General features: G+C 41.8%; 1 protein-coding gene across 4 annotated transcripts in view; it reads right to left on the reverse strand.

Annotated features, from left to right (window-relative positions):
- GSG1L (GSG1 like) overlaps positions 1–18044 on the reverse strand; it is a 58158-nt gene that overhangs the window by 18253 nt on the left and 21861 nt on the right. For all 4 annotated transcript variants that reach the window (XM_071815055.1, XM_071815056.1, XM_071815054.1 and 1 more), the window contains 2 exons: positions 6369–6521; positions 2174–2285 (listed from right to left, as the gene is read on the reverse strand). In XM_071815055.1, coding sequence (XP_071671156.1) covers positions 2174–2285; positions 6369–6521 — 265 coding nt within the window. The remainder of the gene's footprint in view (positions 1–2173; positions 2286–6368; positions 6522–18044) is intronic.

The following is an 18044-nucleotide window of genomic DNA, read 5'->3' on the forward strand; positions in this document are numbered from 1 at the left end:
CCATGAGGAGACTGTTCCCTGGTCCCATTCCTCAGCGGTGTTACAATTCTCTGTGCTCTGTTGTCTAGCAGGATGCTGCAGTGATACTTTTTACAGAGTTGTAAATAATGCTGATGTTTGCACTACTGGTTCAGGGGTATTTAAAGCTCATGCTTCAGGCCATCATCTGAACCCAGATGGAGCAGAAAGCAATTTCTACATGTGCTGAGTTTCCAAACTCCACCAGTCTGAGTGGGCATTTGTTTTTAACACTTCTTAAAGAAGGTGATCAAGTCTAGGAGGTGTCGGGGAGATTGTAGCTCTCTAGTCAATACAGCAGTGGTGGTTCAATGTTAGCTGGAAGGAAGAAGCCTTGCTTTTGCTGCATTTGACTTTCAGACCTTCCTTTGCCAGGTCTGCTGCCACTCAGTGGCACAGCATGAGGAACTCCCCCGCTTTTCTCAGGCTGCTGTGAAAATGCTGCTGCTGCTGCTGTTCACATCTGTCCCAGGGGAGCTGGGACTGAGCTGACATTTGTACCTTGCCCAGCATCCTGCATAGACAAGTGGAAGGTATTAGGGAGGGACAGGTTACCAAACTGGAGAAGCTGCTTTGTGACAGCAGTAGCTCAAGCGGAGCTCAGCTTTAACTAGGGTACGGAGAGAAGCTGAGGTCCCGCTTCAGGAATATGGGAAGACATGAGGTTGCCCCCACGTATTTACCTGCTTGTGGGAATCTCCAGCATCCTCCACAGCCAGGCTTAACCCAGGGTCAGTCCTGATTTTTAAACCAAAGCTGGCTGTGCCCAGGCTCTGGCTGCCTGGGGAGCGCTGCAGGCAGGGGATGCAACGTCTGCCTGGGCCAGCGCTGTGGCCAGGACAGCAGCCAGCGCTGGGATCCGCTGCGGTGTGGGGACACAGGCTCTGAGCAGCACGTCAGAGCACGGGCATGGGGAGAGGGACCGGGTCCCTGTGGGACCCATGAGCCTCTGACGCTGGGTCTGAGACACTGGGTTTGTTGTCTTGCACAAGATGAAGGGGAATAATCTAATGAGTGCTTTATGACGCTACACATTTAACAACATTCTGAATTTTGAGTATTGCAGTAATTATAAAGTAGATTACTGAAGGCAAATTAATACACTATATGCATTATTTAAATATACAATTATTATTACAGAATTGTTATATTTATATCCATCTTCTAAAAATACTAATGTACTATATTTACAAGTTCATAGTCATGTTCAATAAATATTTATTATTGTTACACAAAATAAGCTGTATTTTAAATATAATGCAATTTATGTTTTGTAAAGTGTTACTAAAATGTTAATAACTCCTCCCATGAAACACAGTATAGTGAGGGGAGAAGGAAAGACTAGTAACGCTCCACATTGCCGTGCATAAGTATTTGTATTTATTTATTTGTCTTAGCAATGGTTGTTGGCTCTGCTTTGAGATGGAATTAAAATCATATGCTATATTTAGAAATGAAAATTTTTCCTAGCCATCCAAAGAGGCTGATGCCTCTAGGGGGATGTGAATGTTGTTTGCAGGTATTTCTATTCTCCAGTCTGCTATTCTTGTTAAGCTTCTCATAAACTTGCAAGCAACATAACACAGTTGACATATCTTGGCCAAACTATTTTTATGTGATTTTTAGAAGATAAACGGGAAAGGTAAAGAAAAAAAAAAAAAAATTTCTCCAGAATGTTTTGCCTGCTTTCCCAAGCCTTCTCCCCATGACCCACAGGGAAGTATCATGGTGGCAGGAGCACTATACCCTCCACTGCTGTTGTGTTGAGAGTCACACTGTAAGGTTCAGCTGGGACATTAATTAAAAACCAAGGGAAAAAAAAAAAAACCTAACAGTCTCTGAAATGCCATGGCAATTACGTACCTAAATTGAACTTTAATGAGACTGCTCAATCTGTGTTGGTAATTGTGGCTGCTGTTTATTTACAAATGCTCTGTACCTGCTGACAGGCACAGCTGCTGCTGCATAGTCACCATCCTCTAACACTCTAACACCTCAACAATTCCATGGCCGTGGCGGGGTTTTGCTCCCAGCTCTTTGGCAGCTGGACATTCACATGCATGTTCCTGCAAATTTGAGATGATATCTACAATCTCCCAACAGATTGATGGAACAACTCAAAAATGAACAGATATTAACTGGCGGTGACACTTACCAGAAGGACCATCCATAGTCCCATGAATGTGGTCGCCAGTCTTCTGGCCCAAGGCTGACCGTCACTTGGAAAACTTGAGTATACATCATGTGTGCCACCATCCCCAAGAGACCTGAGAAGCAGGGATTATAATAGGTTTTTTGTGCTAATATTTCTTATAATTTTTGAGACAGCTACTGCTGGAAGTGCTTTGAAAGCTCAAAAAAAGTCTTTGTTGTACTTTTATGCCTCCTATTCTACTGTGGAGGAGGGAGCTGCATGGGTAGAGGAAAGATGTCACTGAGAGCTCATTACTTCACATCATGCTGAATTCTCAATTAAGAGAAGAGTTAAAGAAAGAAAATCGTTGAAGAAAACGTTGCACAATTAGCATCACCACCAACCTCGCTGCTGCAAAACAGGGGTGTACCACCCACAAGTTATCTTAGCCCATCACAGACAGGCCTCAGGTAAGAGAATAAGGATAGAAGCTTCTGTAGGCAATGCAAGATTGAATGCGTTAATGCCAAAAGACAGTATTTTATCTGAACAGTTGCTAAGGCTTATACATTTGAACACTTATAAAACAATTGGAAGTGAGGACACGATAGGGATACTTTTGAAGGTACCACGTTGATGATGCTTTCTTTTGTGGCCCCATTATATTTTGCTGAGATAACTACAACTGGGTGAAGATTAGACAATGTGTTAGACACTTGACTCACCGTGATGCTAAAGTACAGGGTTGCAGTTAGATCACTGAGTTCGCTATCCTACTTCGCTGGCCAGCCTGTATTTTTACATTTAGACATCTCTCTGAGGAAAATCCGAACCCAAACTTTTCAAGAAGTGGTGGCCAGTAGCACCTCTGATGCTTGGAGAATTTTCTAGCTACAATAATTTGGGATGTGTCTGCTTTAGTACCTAGGCCGTGCAGAATGATGCTCCCAGCTGAGCTCACACAAAGCAGGGGTTCAGGCAGTTAGGCGAAGTCTGGGACAGGATAATAATTTTCCAAATACACCTTGGACTGACAGGTGTCAAAAGTCCCTTGTCCTGCAATGACAGTTCAAGGCACTTTGAAATACTGATGTGCTGCCACAGTGGGGTACAGTGAGGTTCCGTGTATTACACTTGCCTCCTTAACCAAAGTCACCATTTACTGTTATCTCTGACCATCTACTTTTTTCCACAGTTGTCCTTCCTCCATGTGGAAGATTCTGATTTTCCCTCTCCAGACCCAGATTTTGGCTCTTCTTTCCTGCTTATTTTCAGAGTCTAAAGCGCTTTATTAGTCTCACCAGACATGTGGATGATTCAGGGCAGTTCTGGGGGAGGGAAGACAAAGAATGTCATGTTTGTGTTGTGGGTATGTTAAGCAGGACCTTCAGCAAGACAAATGTCACATTTGATACAAACAACTGCAGAGGCTGAAAGAAGATATTTTATTACGAGAAGCTGTGGTGATTTGCTCAGCTGCTTTGTGTTGGTGTGACACACTGCAAAGTTAGGAGGTGGAAAGAGCAATTCACATCGGAAGAAATGATATTTTGACAGGGTGGGAGGCCTAATGGGAGCACAACAAACTGGTGCACACCTTGCTTGTTTCTGGCTATATTTAATTTCCAGAATCCACTAGGAGCTTGCTGCACTTTTTAAGTCAGTGGATTTTTCTCCAGCTGACAGACAGGGCGTTGATCTTAAAGTTTAGAATTTGCTGTTCCTATACCTACTGTCAGTAATTTTTCAACCTTAATAAAGTATTACAGGCTGCCCCGAGACACGTCACAGTCACTCAGAGCCATCAGGAGGCTTGATGGGGCCAGGACCAGCTTCAGCAAGGCTGTTCTGCTTTGTTCTGTCGTGCATAACCTTAATGGGGTTTCAGCAATGTTCAGACCTTTCTGTGTGTGAGAGGAGAGGATGACAGCCCACTGATACAGGTGAGTAGGAGGTTATCAGCAAGTCCTGCTGTAACACAGGGACCGCAGTGAAAATGTGGCACTTATTGCATTTTCTGCCTAATGGCGAGGAGGGTTGGGGGCGGACATGTCCCTTGCTGTGTTGTCGGTGGCTTTATGCCACATAGAAGCTACAGCAAAACAATACGAGTCTTAATTTCATTGTGCTGCTTCATGCACTTTTGATTTGTTCCTGATGCCACCCTTTGGTTTGGTCTATTTTAGATACACTTTGCCAAGTGCTCCATTGGGATATCCTATGATATTTTTACGTTGTACTTTTAATGGTCACATGTTGGATAAAATTACCTGGCTGTAGCATGAAGCAACAAATACTGTATTTACAAAATCATCTTTTCCTCCAACTGGCTGCCTAAGGCTGGACATATAGAACAAAATGCCCGGATGCCCACCCACCTGGGGTCCAGGGCAAGAGATGCTTGTGGGTGGAAAATCCTGGTGATATGTTTGGCTGGAGTGACTGGAGTGGGTGTGAGTGCAGAAACACTGACCAAGTGTACTTGGCTCGAGATCATTAGCCTTGCAGGACCAGAGCTGCTTCTAGGAGAGCTCAAGGAACTAAATTTGGAAAAGATTATGTATTTTAAAGCATTTTCAGATACCTTTACTAAAAATATTATTTATGGACCATAACACATTGATTCAAATGCTCTATTATCAATATTACATGAGAGACATAGATAAGTTGTTTAATTCATATAAGGTTAAGAAGAATACCAAAATGTCAGTGTTGTGACTTTTTTGAGATGACTCTTAAAAGGTTACAAAACAGCAGTAAGTGGCCACACTATTAAGATAATTTTTCCTAACCTTTTGATGTTGAGCTATGAGAATATGAAGATCCCATTGCACTTTTAGGAGGGAACTCTGGCATGAATTTAATGAGAGAGGTGTTGCTTCAAGGCAAAGCCCTCTTTGTTATTTGATTTCTATAAACCTATGTCGTTATAAATATGCTAGGATTCAATAAATATGCTTTTCTTCTGTCCTCTGAGATCTCTGTCACTGAGCAAACAAAAAGCTAGGAGTGTTTTGGTGTGGTTTTGGTTTGGTTTGGTTTTCTTCTTTGTATTTCTCTATCCTTTTTCTGTAAAATTTTAAAGTTTCTATTTGGAGCATCATGGTAATGTACTTATAAAGAGGGAAGGAAATAAAAATAGAAAGATGTGTAGGAAAGCAAACTTTCTAATTCTTACAAAACTTAAAACTGCAGTTAATGGTGATGAGAAACAGCATGGAAGTTATTGTTTGAATGCTGAAGAATTCCACCTTAGTTTGATTTTGAAAATTGAGCTGACTTTTTTTAAAAATCCAAATTACATCCTAAGCTGAAAAATATGCTTTAGCATTTTTTTTTTCTCCTTTCATCTCCATTTCTAAGTTTTATAACACTCTGTTTCACAACTTGAAGCAATCCCTGAAGACAGAAACTCCTTCACACAAATGTTCATTGCATGTTAGAGTCTCTGTCAGCTTCAAATACAGCAGAATAAAATGCACTTTTATTGCAGGAGTTCTTTCTGCCAGAGAGGTCCATGCAGGAGTGCTCACAAAATCCAGTGGTGGCTGGTTGCTTGTATAAATCCTGGGAAGTGGAGTTTTCAGCCAGCATAGAACTGAAGGGACCCCTAATTACATCGTTTGATTTGATAACTTCCTTTAGAGAAGTGAATTCCTCGACTTTATTCACTGAAGGGCTTCAAGTACAGATCAAGCATGAAAATAGTCTGAAACCATTGTTCTGAGATATGTGAATGTCCCCACATTACACTTGTGGTTGTTTCTAAGTGAGATTACCAGAACCCTTTTCATTCTCAGTTTTGCTAATGAGCAAGATGGGCTTCTTTCGTGGGTTTGAAGCCTTCACTTACTTTTAGGATTAACACAGAAAAAATAATTTTCAACACTATGTGTTCTTCATTCTCTACCAGATAATTGATGATGTTGATAATGGAGGCTCGGGCTATGGCTGTGGTAATGGCTGTGTGGGCTGGGGGGAGGCTAATTACTGCATTGCCCATGTGAAATCAGGGCTATGTATTTTCACTTCTCCCTGTCAAGAGGCAAATTTATCATGTGGTCCTTGTTCCCAAGGAACAAAAAATTGTAGCGAAAAATGCAATAGTTAAAGGGGGATAAAAGAGTCTTGTAGCCCCCAGCTTTTATTCTTTCAGAGTTTTAGAGTTTGTTTCTGTTGTGGCTCCTCAGGCAAAAGGGAAAGGGAAGGTTCATACCTGAAAGCACAGTGAAGACAGCAGCAAAGGCATTTAACTTGAGCCCATCTATCACACTGCTTGAATGAAAGAGCTCGAGGCACATAAGGCTGAATCCGACGACTAACAGCATGATGTATAACACCTCGGATACTACTGACAACCACAGGACACCTGCAACGCACAAGAGCAACAACTGGTCACTTGGTAAATACTTTTGAGAGGCAAAGTGGGTAAAAATTAATTAGGATATCAGGACTATCTAGGATTAATTAGGTATTAAGAAAGTTTAAATTTGGCAAACTCTGAAAAACAGAAAACATCATGAATAAAGTTGTGAAGAATGGCAGGGTAGCAAAGACATTGCAAAAAGAACAAGCTGTTTCCCAAGATCTCAGCTTGGCTAAAGAACCTCTTTGGGTATATCTAGAACTTCTTGGCTCCTGTGACCCAAACCATAGAACACAGAATCCGTTTTCCATCCCTAGGTAATGGTTTAGATGAGCAGAATTGGGCACACACGTGGTGATGGCACATGTTAACTTACAGTGTATGGGCTAGTAGGAGATGAACAGGCTTGGGTACCACCTCTTTTCCCAGGGCTGTCCAAAGAAAGTGTTTTCAGTCCAGGTTTTACAATGCTTGTCACAGCATAGTGTCGGGAAGTTATTAGGAACTCTCTTTTACAGAAACTGGTATCCTACAGAATGACTGTTCTGACTTGGTGTGTTTGGATCCACTGGACAAATCTCTGCTGCTGGCACTAGGTACGAAAACTGCCAGAATACCTGTGCTGTGGAGCCAGTTATTTATAACATACTCAGTTGAAAAGCTGCAGATCCAAAATTTGGGCTGCCTTCTGTTTTCTCAGCCCCTAGGCACAATCCCTCAGGTGAAGGGCAGTGTTGGTGTGTCCTGTTTGACCCCCACATTCTGCAGGACTTTGGGGTTCAGCACAGGTAAGTGTTTCTGGCAGCATTTGGAAGTGGCTGGCTGAGACTGATCCATCCACTGTAGATGTTACATCTGGAAATCTAAGCACAAACCCTCTCGCAGGATCTGATGAGTCTTTTAAAGTCACCGAGCCATGGGTTAAATTTAAGAGGATGGTAACTAATGATAATATTGAGTCCCTGCCAGATTTCCAAGCACAGTTTCAGCATGAGAATCTACTAGAATTCTTCAGTACATTTGCTAACCTGATTGCTAGAGAATTCACCTGGAAACAATGAGCAGCGATAGAAAATTTCAGCCTAAGCAGTTGAAACATGGAAAGTTAAGCATCTGAAGACAATGGCTTATATTAGAAAATGTTAGCTGTAACCATAGAGACTGCTACAGGCTTCACGTATATTAATACATTCTCTCCTCACTGAAAGAACATACATATGATAATGCCTGTAGTTGAGCTTATCAAATCAGATATGCCGCCTCACTTTTATCAACTATTTGAGTGTCCTCTTAGAGACCAGGAGGATCCGAGCTCACATTTTGTCTGGGAACTTGTATTTCTGTAATTACAACTAATTAATATATGCTATTAGTTGTTGATACTGTATCTGACCTTTTGAATTTTTAAACAATACTACAGAGCTAGTAATAAGTAAGCCTTTTAATTTCTCACAGTGATTTTATGTGTAATATTACATCTATCAACAGCAAACAGCTGTTTATCTCACTTCTATTAGTCAATTTGGTATCAAGGCAACTGGCACACTCTTCCAAAAAGAAATACAAGTGAGAGACAGAGAGAGTGTTGTTCTGTGATACAGAAGGATTAAAAAGGGATTTTGCCTCATTTTCTCACAAACTGAAGTTTCTATAACAAAAAAATGATAAATGGTTTGAGTTGGAAAAGATTACTTTGTGTAAACTTGACCTATAAACTGAGACAGGAAAGAGCCCTAACTAAGGAGTTCTAATTCATAAATGTTTCAACCCAAACTTGAAAGAGTAATATACAACATATCTGCTCAGGTGGTTATTACCCTGTTTTAACACTTGAGGATACTCACTGCTGGCATCTGCACAAAAGGACAGTGCTGTCCTAGCAGCTGCAGCTCAAGGCTGTGGTGTGGCTCTGTCCTCTACTTCCTTGGGTGAATAACTGGCTGAAGAGCCAGGCTAAAATGTTGTAGTCAATGGGGTAACATCAGGCATTCTCTTGAATGTTTTTATCACTGACCTGGATGCAGGAGTTGAGTGCATGCTAAGAAAGTTTGCTGTTGGTACTAAAATTAGGAGGAGAAGTTGAGTCTCTCAACAGTAGAAAAGCCTTAGAGAGAGATCTTGATAGATTTGAGTGCTGGGAAACCACCAGTCATATGAAATTGAACAAAGACAAATGCTGAATTCTGCTTCTGTGTTTGAAGCTGGATGCTGTAGGCACAAGTGTGGCATGTTTGAGAAACAACAGGAAGCTGAAGAGATGCTCTGTGTCTCTATGGGAGGGCCCAGGTAAACATGTCCAGGAGGCAGGTGAGGGGATGCTGCTAGAGGCAACCTTGTGCACGTTCAGAGGGACGGGAGGGCCCTGGGAGGTGAGGGTGGAGGGTGTGAGTGCCCAGTTGGTGTTCTTTATCCTGCTGGTGAAAGAGAAAGGAGCAGGAAGAAGGAACACCTGACTGTGTGGCTGGTGTCACAGGGAGTGCTCGGGCTTCTCTAACCACAGGGTCCTCTTTGAGGTACAAAACTGCTGAGAGGAATGGGATCCACCTGGTGAAATGGAACAAGAGTGGTTTTGCTGACAGAATAATCTTGCAAGGAGATCTTCAAACCTGATATGCTGGAGAAGGCTGGTCGTAACTGAAAGGGCTGTGAGGTCGTGGGAGACAAAGAGAAAGTGTCAGCGGGCTGGAGCACACGATGTACAAGGTAAAGCAGAGAGAGCTTCACCTTCTTGCCCTGTACAAGAGAAGGAGAAGGTCTTCCTAACTACACTTACCTGATGAAAGGATACAGATAACAATGCCAGACTCTTAGAGCTGAGCAGTGGTAGGATAAGACAAAATTGCAACATCAGAAATTCTAAGCAAAAAGGTGGTTGAACACTGGAAGAGGGGTTCAGTGAGGCTGTGGACCTCTGTCCTTGGAGTCTTTCTCAGTTTCCACTGGACATGGCCCTGAGCAGCTGGATCTAACAGACATTCTTTCATCAGGGGCTTGGACTAAAGCTACAGAGGCGCCTTCGAACTTAAATCATCCTATGTTTTTTTAATTGCACAGTTTCTAAGTCTAATGTGCTGAGGGAATAGCTGGAAGGAGGAAGTTAGCTGAGGAAGAAACAGAGTCTTCTCTACTGGAATAGAAACACAGTGAACTACTGCTCTGATGAACAGCTCGATGAGACATGAGTTTTGCTGTCCTGTGAAATGTTTTTCCAATGAGACACAAAGACTGGGTGAGTTTCCCATGGAAGGCATAAGCAATTTTTTTTTTTCTTGACCCCTGTTCCTATCTGGAAAGGAGCTCTGTGTCTAACTCTCATGCCTTATTTCATAGTGTACTCTTAATATCTGCTCTGTGCCTTTTAAAAATGCATTTAATGTGGGGGAAAGTAAGTCACACATGCAGTGTTTGCACAGTTCTGAGTATGTCCTGTCCTGCCTGCTTTGATTTTTAACTTCATCTGAAATAATTACATCCAGAAAATGCAAGCTGTATCTGGATTTTGTATCTTCCTGTGGCTGCCAGAAGCAGAACCGTTGATCCAAGTTATTAATTCAGGAGACAGTGGCTTTCTGTTCTGTGCTGATGGTGATCTCCCACTGCTCTTCTCTCAACATGAGATTCATGAGGCAGTCACTTGGCATCACTTACTTCCACTTACAATCTCTTACAGGCTCATTTCTGCAAAGCGGAGAGTTCCTTCCCTTGAGGACACCTCAGTCAGTCCAGGTGACAGGGAAGAAGCTCTCCAGGGGTTTTATCTTTCCCTATCTTCTCTCCTGTCACCTCTTCTGTTTGTCTTATTTCCCACCAACCTGTGTAACTCTGTTTCAGGAGTTTGTCTGGCCTAACTTAGCTTACGTAAAAAAAATCTCTCTTCTGAAGACTCAGCGCTTGATTCATTTGGAGGCTCTTACCTGGATGGCCTGTATCTAAGGGTCTGTATTCTTATAAATCACCAGGTTTCTCTCATTTTTTGGTCTTTGTCCTGTTTCCTTGCCTGTTTGTTAACTGACAGTTACATGTGCAGAAAAGGTGCTGTGGGTTTGTGTACAGAGCTCAGCTGGGTTGCGCATGTTGCACCAAGGATGTTCCTTGTTAATGCAGTGGGATTTCAGATTCTGACCTCCCACCTCCTGTCTAAGTGCAGCATTTGTCAGATGGTGTATCCCCTGCTCATCTTGTAGAAATAATGCTCCGACAATGGTGTAAACGTGAGACCTCCTAGGAAAGGACAGTCTTTAAAACAAAACTAAATCAAAGCTAGTTTCACTTAGACTCCTGTCCACAAATTCTCACAAGCACAAGTATTTGCAAGGAGCCATCCAGCATAAAAGCACGAAGATGCATGAATTCAACCAGTATCTTCAGGATTCCCTGCAATAATCCAGAAGATGCCAGCTGTCCAGTCCTCCTCATGTCTTCTGGGATTTTTGTAGGTTAGTTAAAGTGCCCTAGGTTTGCGTGCTCCTCTTTGTCCTGGCTAAGAGCTGACAGTGATCTGTTTCGCTGGTCTGTCACATCTCTGTTACGCTTGTCCTGTATCTCCCAACCTGTTGTCTGAGAAGCTGCGGGTAGATGGGCATTAGGATCTTGATGACCCACTAATTTTGGTACCATCAACACCTGTTATTCTAATATGCCTTTTCCTGCTATTTTCAACCCTGATGCTTCTACACCAACCAGTCTGTCACATCCTCGACAGTTGCTGACAATGATAGATTTACTTTTGTGTACTGTGTTCTGAAGCTGAACGCCACAGACTGCGAAGATGTTCCTGGAGGTAAAGGGTTCACCATCTTCAGAACAACCTCCTTAAGAAGCAAAAGCACTGGAAGTACAGGACCTGGGCTGAGCTGCTCATCTGGAACTCACCAAGAAGTTCACAGAAGTCAACTTACATTATAGAACTCCTACCTCAGAAAGGATCATATCACCTTCATGTCATCTGATCTCATGACAGTTTGCATTCTATGTGAACATGAGCTTTGCCTGAAATGTGAAAATATAGCCCTGCTGAAAGCACTTTTTTTCATCTGTGCTTCTGTCATTGTCCAGAGATTCTGTTTTCGCAAAAATTTCTGTTATCTAGCCAGGATATAACCGAACTTCTTACTGGCTCTGAGCTGCTGTTATTTCGTCAACAATGTGCTAAGAAATTGTCTTTTTTGTGGATTTCATGGTGAAAAGCATCAGTACCACCTCCTTGTCAACTTAGCCGCTGAATCAGTATCATTACATGCCCAGGAAATTCATTTTCCAGCAACCCCAAGTGAAGTGAACATACTCTTCACTGTAACTGAAAAGAGAACTGTTACCAACATGAACACTGAAATTTTAGGAACTCATGTACCTCATGGACCATCTGACAAGATTGGTCCCCTGCGTTTCTGTCGGACAGTGGAGGGCAGCATCAACATTTTGAATGAAGATTCATAGATGCTGAGTGCAATTCTGCAAAGCTGGTGATCATGTTAATGCATCTGCCAGAGATGTGTTAACAAAAGGATGTTGCAGACAGTTCTGAATGAATGAAACAAACTGAATGTTTTTCTGACAGCAAGGTCAAGAAACTTTACCTCAGCCCGCAAGGAGTCTCAGGGCTCCAAAGTTCTTCTTGAATTTATTTTGTCAGCCCTGCTCACCAGGGAAGGCAATGTGAATGAACACACTGTTATGTCTCACCAAGGAGCACTCTGAGTCAGGAATCACCAATGCTGACTTTCCCTTGAAAAGGGAATTCTGAAAAAAGGTCTTTGAAATTCAGCTTCGAAAAACTTGAGACATCATACCACACTTCAGTGAATTCCTGATTAAGGAATCCAAAGAACAATGTGATTAATGACTTCCAGGAGTTTTGAGCTGATTTTAACTGTTTGGTATCTAAGTTAAGAAGTATAAATGTGAACCTGGGTAACTGCTGTTGTTGTCATGGGTTATTCTGTTGGTACACATCTGGCGTTTTTCCTTTGGAGTAAGAAAAACCAAGGACCATTCACAATACCTTGAGTGAAAATAGGTACCAAAACGTCAAGTATTTGTCAATTCTACTGCACTTTCCTATGATGAAAAAAACAACTGTTGCTGCCTCCAACTTTTCTGAGAGTGCTCTGGTTAAACTGACCTCAAGAATGCCAAGAAATTACTGACACGCACTGCTGTGCATGCAAAGATGATTCTGAGTTGTCTTTGCTGCAATATTAAAGTCATTCTCAGATTCATTAGCAATTTGGACTGAAATACCACGAACTTGGATACAAGATTATGTGCAGGATGATAAAAAAGCATTTGATGCTGTTTCTGGAACCACAAAGGCCCATAATTTCAATTACTGTTGTGCTTTTGAGATTAATCCAGCCAATAAACCAGTTCTAGAGGTAAAATTCACATTGATACCTCCTACCACCTACATTCACATGCAGCCATGGAGTTTTATGCTAAATAAGTATGATTGTAAACTGGTCAGCAAATCAGAAAAGTTGATTTTTGGTGCCAGCTCAGTATGGCAAAAGTTTCTGATGCCAGATTGTGAGGTCCTGTCTCCAGATGAAATAATGATACTGAAATCCCCTCCTGGCTGCTGCTCCAGGCTGGTCATGTCATGAAAATGACTGTCAAAGATGCAATATTAGTACATGTCCTCAAGGCAACACTGAAGAGGTGGCCAACAGAGAAATTGCTGTTGAGTTGAAAGCATTTTTGATCCATAAACATGAGCTTATTGCTCGTAAAGGATCTCTTCTGGGAAAATCATATTGCTCTTCCTGAAGAAGATTGCTGACTCATGTTAACTATGTTATATGCAGCATAGGTTGGAATGGTGTGCATGCAAATGTTAGTTGTGGATTCTGGCTAGTGGTTTGGAAATCATGCCGGCATAAAAAACCCCATAAATGAATGTATTACTTGAGAGGCTATGTGACATTGCCTGCTGTAAGCCCTGCAGTCCCTAAGCAATGCCCAAGAGGCATTGTCCAGAGTCTGTATTGATTTCAACGGCCCTTTCAGACAGAAAATTATCTTCCTGATCGGGGTGAACTCATTCAGAATGTCTCAGTGGGATTTTATCCTCCGTAGAAACACCCACTGCCCCGGTCTGTGCTCCCTGCTGTAGGTGACCTGTGGTTAGTGCTTACCAGCCCATCTGACAGCAGAACTGCCCTCCTGGCTGATGAGTTCGAGCATCTGACCAAAGCAGCCTCATTTGAACTGTCACACTGTGCAATGCTGTCCTTGAGCGAGTAATCAGACTGCACAATGGTGCAGACAGCCAAAGGCATCCTGAAAAGGTTTATACTTGTCACGTTCCTCATAACTCACTGTCGCACATCTGTTCTGATAGTGAGAGGAGTCTGTCTGAGCTGCAATGAGACATCATCTCAAGTTGCTCCTCTGTCAATTCAACCTTGATCTGTCTTAGAAATTCTGATGCAAGCAGGTGGAGGCTTTGGGGTTTTTTCTACATCACACTTCATGATCTAACAAAAAACCTTTATGTGCTAGAAACAGTTTTGCTGAGCAATGCATGGTCCTTAATAACTACCGAGGTCATCGGACCTGGCTGAGACGAAATCCAGAGCACTGCACTCAAAGGACAAGCGGGTTGCTGCGCTGCTGAGCAGCTGAGAGAAACATCAGTGTCCAAGCAACACTCTCCTGATGAGTGTACATACTTCTGACCTCCTCATTGGCACTGCTGCTAGCCACAGGCACTGATGCTGTTACTTGAGGAAGAAAGTGCTCCTGTTGGCTCATGGCTCATCATCATTGTCCCCAAGACCCCTGAACTGCTGGACAACACAGGGAAACCACAAGAGGCTGTGACAGTCAACGTGGGAGGAAAAGAGCCTGGTATGAGGGCAGAACCTGGTTTTGGGTGCTGTGAATATTCATGGAGAAAGCCACAGTACAGGTGTTGTTCCTTCTTTGTTCAAAAATATTTCACTGTTCTTCTTGCTCTCCACACATGCTGCAGCATCCAGGGAGATGTGGGAGTTGTTCACTTTATTCATGTTACCAGCAACAAAAATTGTGCTCGCTTGCCTTTGACAGCCTCAGGTCTGTCTGTCCTGCTTTTTGAACATAACACTTGCACCAGAGAGAGCGGGGAGAGAACCTTTGTGCTAGATGGGAGTGGTTCCTTCTCCTTGGTTTGTTTTTTGATGATGTAACTCTGTCTTCTCTTTTAAGGTACTGTGTTAGACCTAAACAGTATGTGGGGGACCCAGAACATATCTTCTTAGTAACTGAAATAGTGGGGACAGGCCCTTGTTGTCGCCCTCCTGGGAAAGGGAACAGAGATTGCTGTGGAAAGAGTGACCCTAATGGTCCACTTGCACTTCCCTGTTCCTTATCGAGATCTGGTTCTCAGGATGATGCTGATCAGCCATAGCCTGTGGCACCCATGATGGTCTGCACTATCAGGGAAAATCTAGTTATTTCTTCAGTACTCAATTCCAGAGCTAGAAGCGTGTTGCTCTGAGCACACTGACAGCTGCAAAACACGTAGTAGGTGCTCGTTTTTATGGTGAGTGCTCTGTAGACCTAATGGGTGTTTGGTTTTCTTGCACTACTGATTTTTAAGATGTTCTGTTTACCTATGTAGAATGGCATTTTCTCTGCATTTTTGGTCCAATCTGCTTTGTTCCTCTTGGTCTACATTTGCTGTCCCTATGTTTCTTGTCTCTGACTGTCATTGATCTGCATTTCCAGACTTACCTGCTATGTTGAAACTGACACTTGGATATCACTTTGATCTCTCCTCTTCACATACAGTGCAAGAGAAAAGAGAGGGAAAAGTATACAAATGGAATTACGTCGAGAAATGTTGTGCATCTTATTTTGGAAAAACATTGAAGTTTAAAGGGGCCATGTAAATCTCACGCTTTCTCTTCCAGTTGCATTCTGATGATTTTAGTCATTTGCTCATCTCTGCTGCTCCAATACCAGAACTTACAAGCCAAAAATATTGGAGTGATCAATAAAAAATGGTGAAAGGAATAAACATTGAGCATGCTGTTGTGGCTGGCGTAGGGACTCGCCTCTGAGCAGTCAGCCCATCTGTTGGTTAATGCAATCTCATCATATCAGACCATCTGCCTGCTCCTCTTGGGCTGCAGCGTAAAAAAACTGGGAGGCGAGAAGTAGACCACAAAGGTATGAGAGACATTCCTCCAAAACAAAGTAAGCTTCATGATCCTAAGAGCCATTAGAGATACCTAAAACTACCTGTTATTGTAAAACAATGAAGAGAATCAAAATAGACAGAGGGCCAGCACAGACATAAGAGATTGTGGTTTGCAGAACATGGGAGACCATATGATAAATGCAATCACCAGAAACTGCCTAGGTGGCAGAAGAAATGCCAGCTGTTTTGATTTTGTTGAGCTTTAATTCTTCCTTTTTTGTTTTGGTTTGGTTTTTTGAAAGATGAGGTGGAGCTGTGAGGTAAATAACTTTATTCTCCTTTACCTACTAATGTGTTTTCTATGGCGTTTTATGGTTCTGACATTGAATTTGGTTCTGAATTTAATTCTGTGTATGGCACTGAGCAAACTATGGAATATCTTTATGCCTGTATTTTTTTTTTCTGATATGAAAACGGCAGTGTAATATAGTGGAAAAGGCCACAAAAACACTCTAAGCAGCACTATCCCGTATGCCTTAATAAATATTTTTGGTCTAAACAGACCTACAGTGCAGGGTCTGTGGTGAACTTCCATCCTCAGCATAGGGCTGAGCAATGAATTCTGTTTGAATCTTGTGGCTACCATTCCCCATAGCAGAGAATCAGTGTTCTCCAGGCCTTTGGCATCACCAGCGTGAAAAGCAAGACTGTTTCTTCCTTCTAGGAATTTAGCTTGAATTCTGATATTAAGCATGGTTTCATCTTAGCATATTTAATTAGCTTTTAAAAATAACTCCAATGATTCATAATTGGTGTGTAAGAAAACACAGATAGAATGTTAGTAACACATTTTTTCCTGCACACTTGATCATAAGTCTTCTAATACAAGTGCCTAGGTATTTGTCTGTGTGGGTATGTATATACCCTATTGCAGATATATTAAGAATAACGTAAGCAGAATATTAAATGTTCAAGAAGACAATGGGGACTATTTTGCAAAATGTACAATTCTTGTGGGAAACCGAGTTATATTTCTTTTCACCGGTTGCAGGTCTCTAAGTGGCCTTTTTAGAAAATCTATACTCTTTTTTTCCTTCCCAGGAGCAGCTACCCAGTACACAAAAAAAAGGTTTGTTTCTGAACTTGGCTGGTACAAGTTTCATTTGTCTTTTTTCCAGCCGGAAATCTGTTCTGTGTTCTACTTCTCATACAAAACAGTATCCCCTATCTTTGACCGTAACTGTCAAACCTTCCTCTCTGTCTCTTTAAATTTTATTGTGACTTTTTTGACCTGGCGCTGGCAGGGGAGGATGAGAGGTGCACACGGAGTGGTGGGAGTGGGCACATCATGAATACATGTGGTGGCATGGTGACTTTTTGTTTTGTTCTTTATTTCCTACAATGATCCTAATATTTCTTTTCATCTTTTCTTAATCTCTGCAGAGCAGTGAATTAATGTTTTCATAGAAATGTCTGTCATCGCTCCAAGAACTCTACCCTGAGGGGTAAAAGCTAATTCAGAACCCATCACTATATATGTAAAGGTAGGATTACTCTTCGTGTTCAACTCTTTGCATTTATCAACACCAAATATTATCTACCATTTTTAGTTTCTTGGTGACTGATAAAGAAAGATTTGTGAATAGTTTAGATGCCTATAGTATATCCGGTATCTTTAAACTTTTCACACTACAATCGTCCTTTTAGCTGAACCTTTGAATTTCCTTTAATCAGCTCTTGTTTTTCTTACGTTCTCTTCTTCACAACTTATTTTAAACTTTTATTTCTCCTGCAAGGATGTTGAATTTCTTTATGTTAGAAACAGATACAAGGTATTTCTTACTACCATTCTGAACCAAGTTCCCCACACGACTCAGGAATAAGTCAAGAGGTACACGTTTCCCAACCAATTTCCCCATGCTCATAAATTTTCCAAATTTTAGTCTCCACATCACACGGAGCATGAGATTTTCTCAGTCTATGCACGGGATTTTGAAGCTTACTCCTACTGGGTTTTTTTTCTGTCCTTATATCTTCTCTGATATCAATTTTAACCCTGCTACTGTAAGCCATCCCCATGGGTGATCACTAATATAATTTGGTATTTTTTATCAGAGTGTGGAAGCCATCCGTAGAGATTGTTTTGCTCATTAATGACATTACCTTGTTATTGTGATTCAGCTTCAGTACACGACATCTGCTTTGTCTTTCAGCATAATCAGTACCAAGACATTTTTTTCTCACTAATTATCTTTCTCCCATCAAATTTCTGGTACACCTATTATGTCAGTATCCATTGAAATCAGGCATCTAGTTTATCTTCTCATTAATTGCTCTTGTAGTGCTGGCTTAGGAGCATGTATAGATTTGGCTCAGCTTTCTCTTTTTGCATGCTGTGTTTA

The sequence above is a fragment of the Patagioenas fasciata genome, chromosome 15 (assembly GCF_037038585.1).
Source record: "Patagioenas fasciata isolate bPatFas1 chromosome 15, bPatFas1.hap1, whole genome shotgun sequence".
Lineage (NCBI taxonomy): Eukaryota > Metazoa > Chordata > Aves > Columbiformes > Columbidae > Patagioenas > Patagioenas fasciata.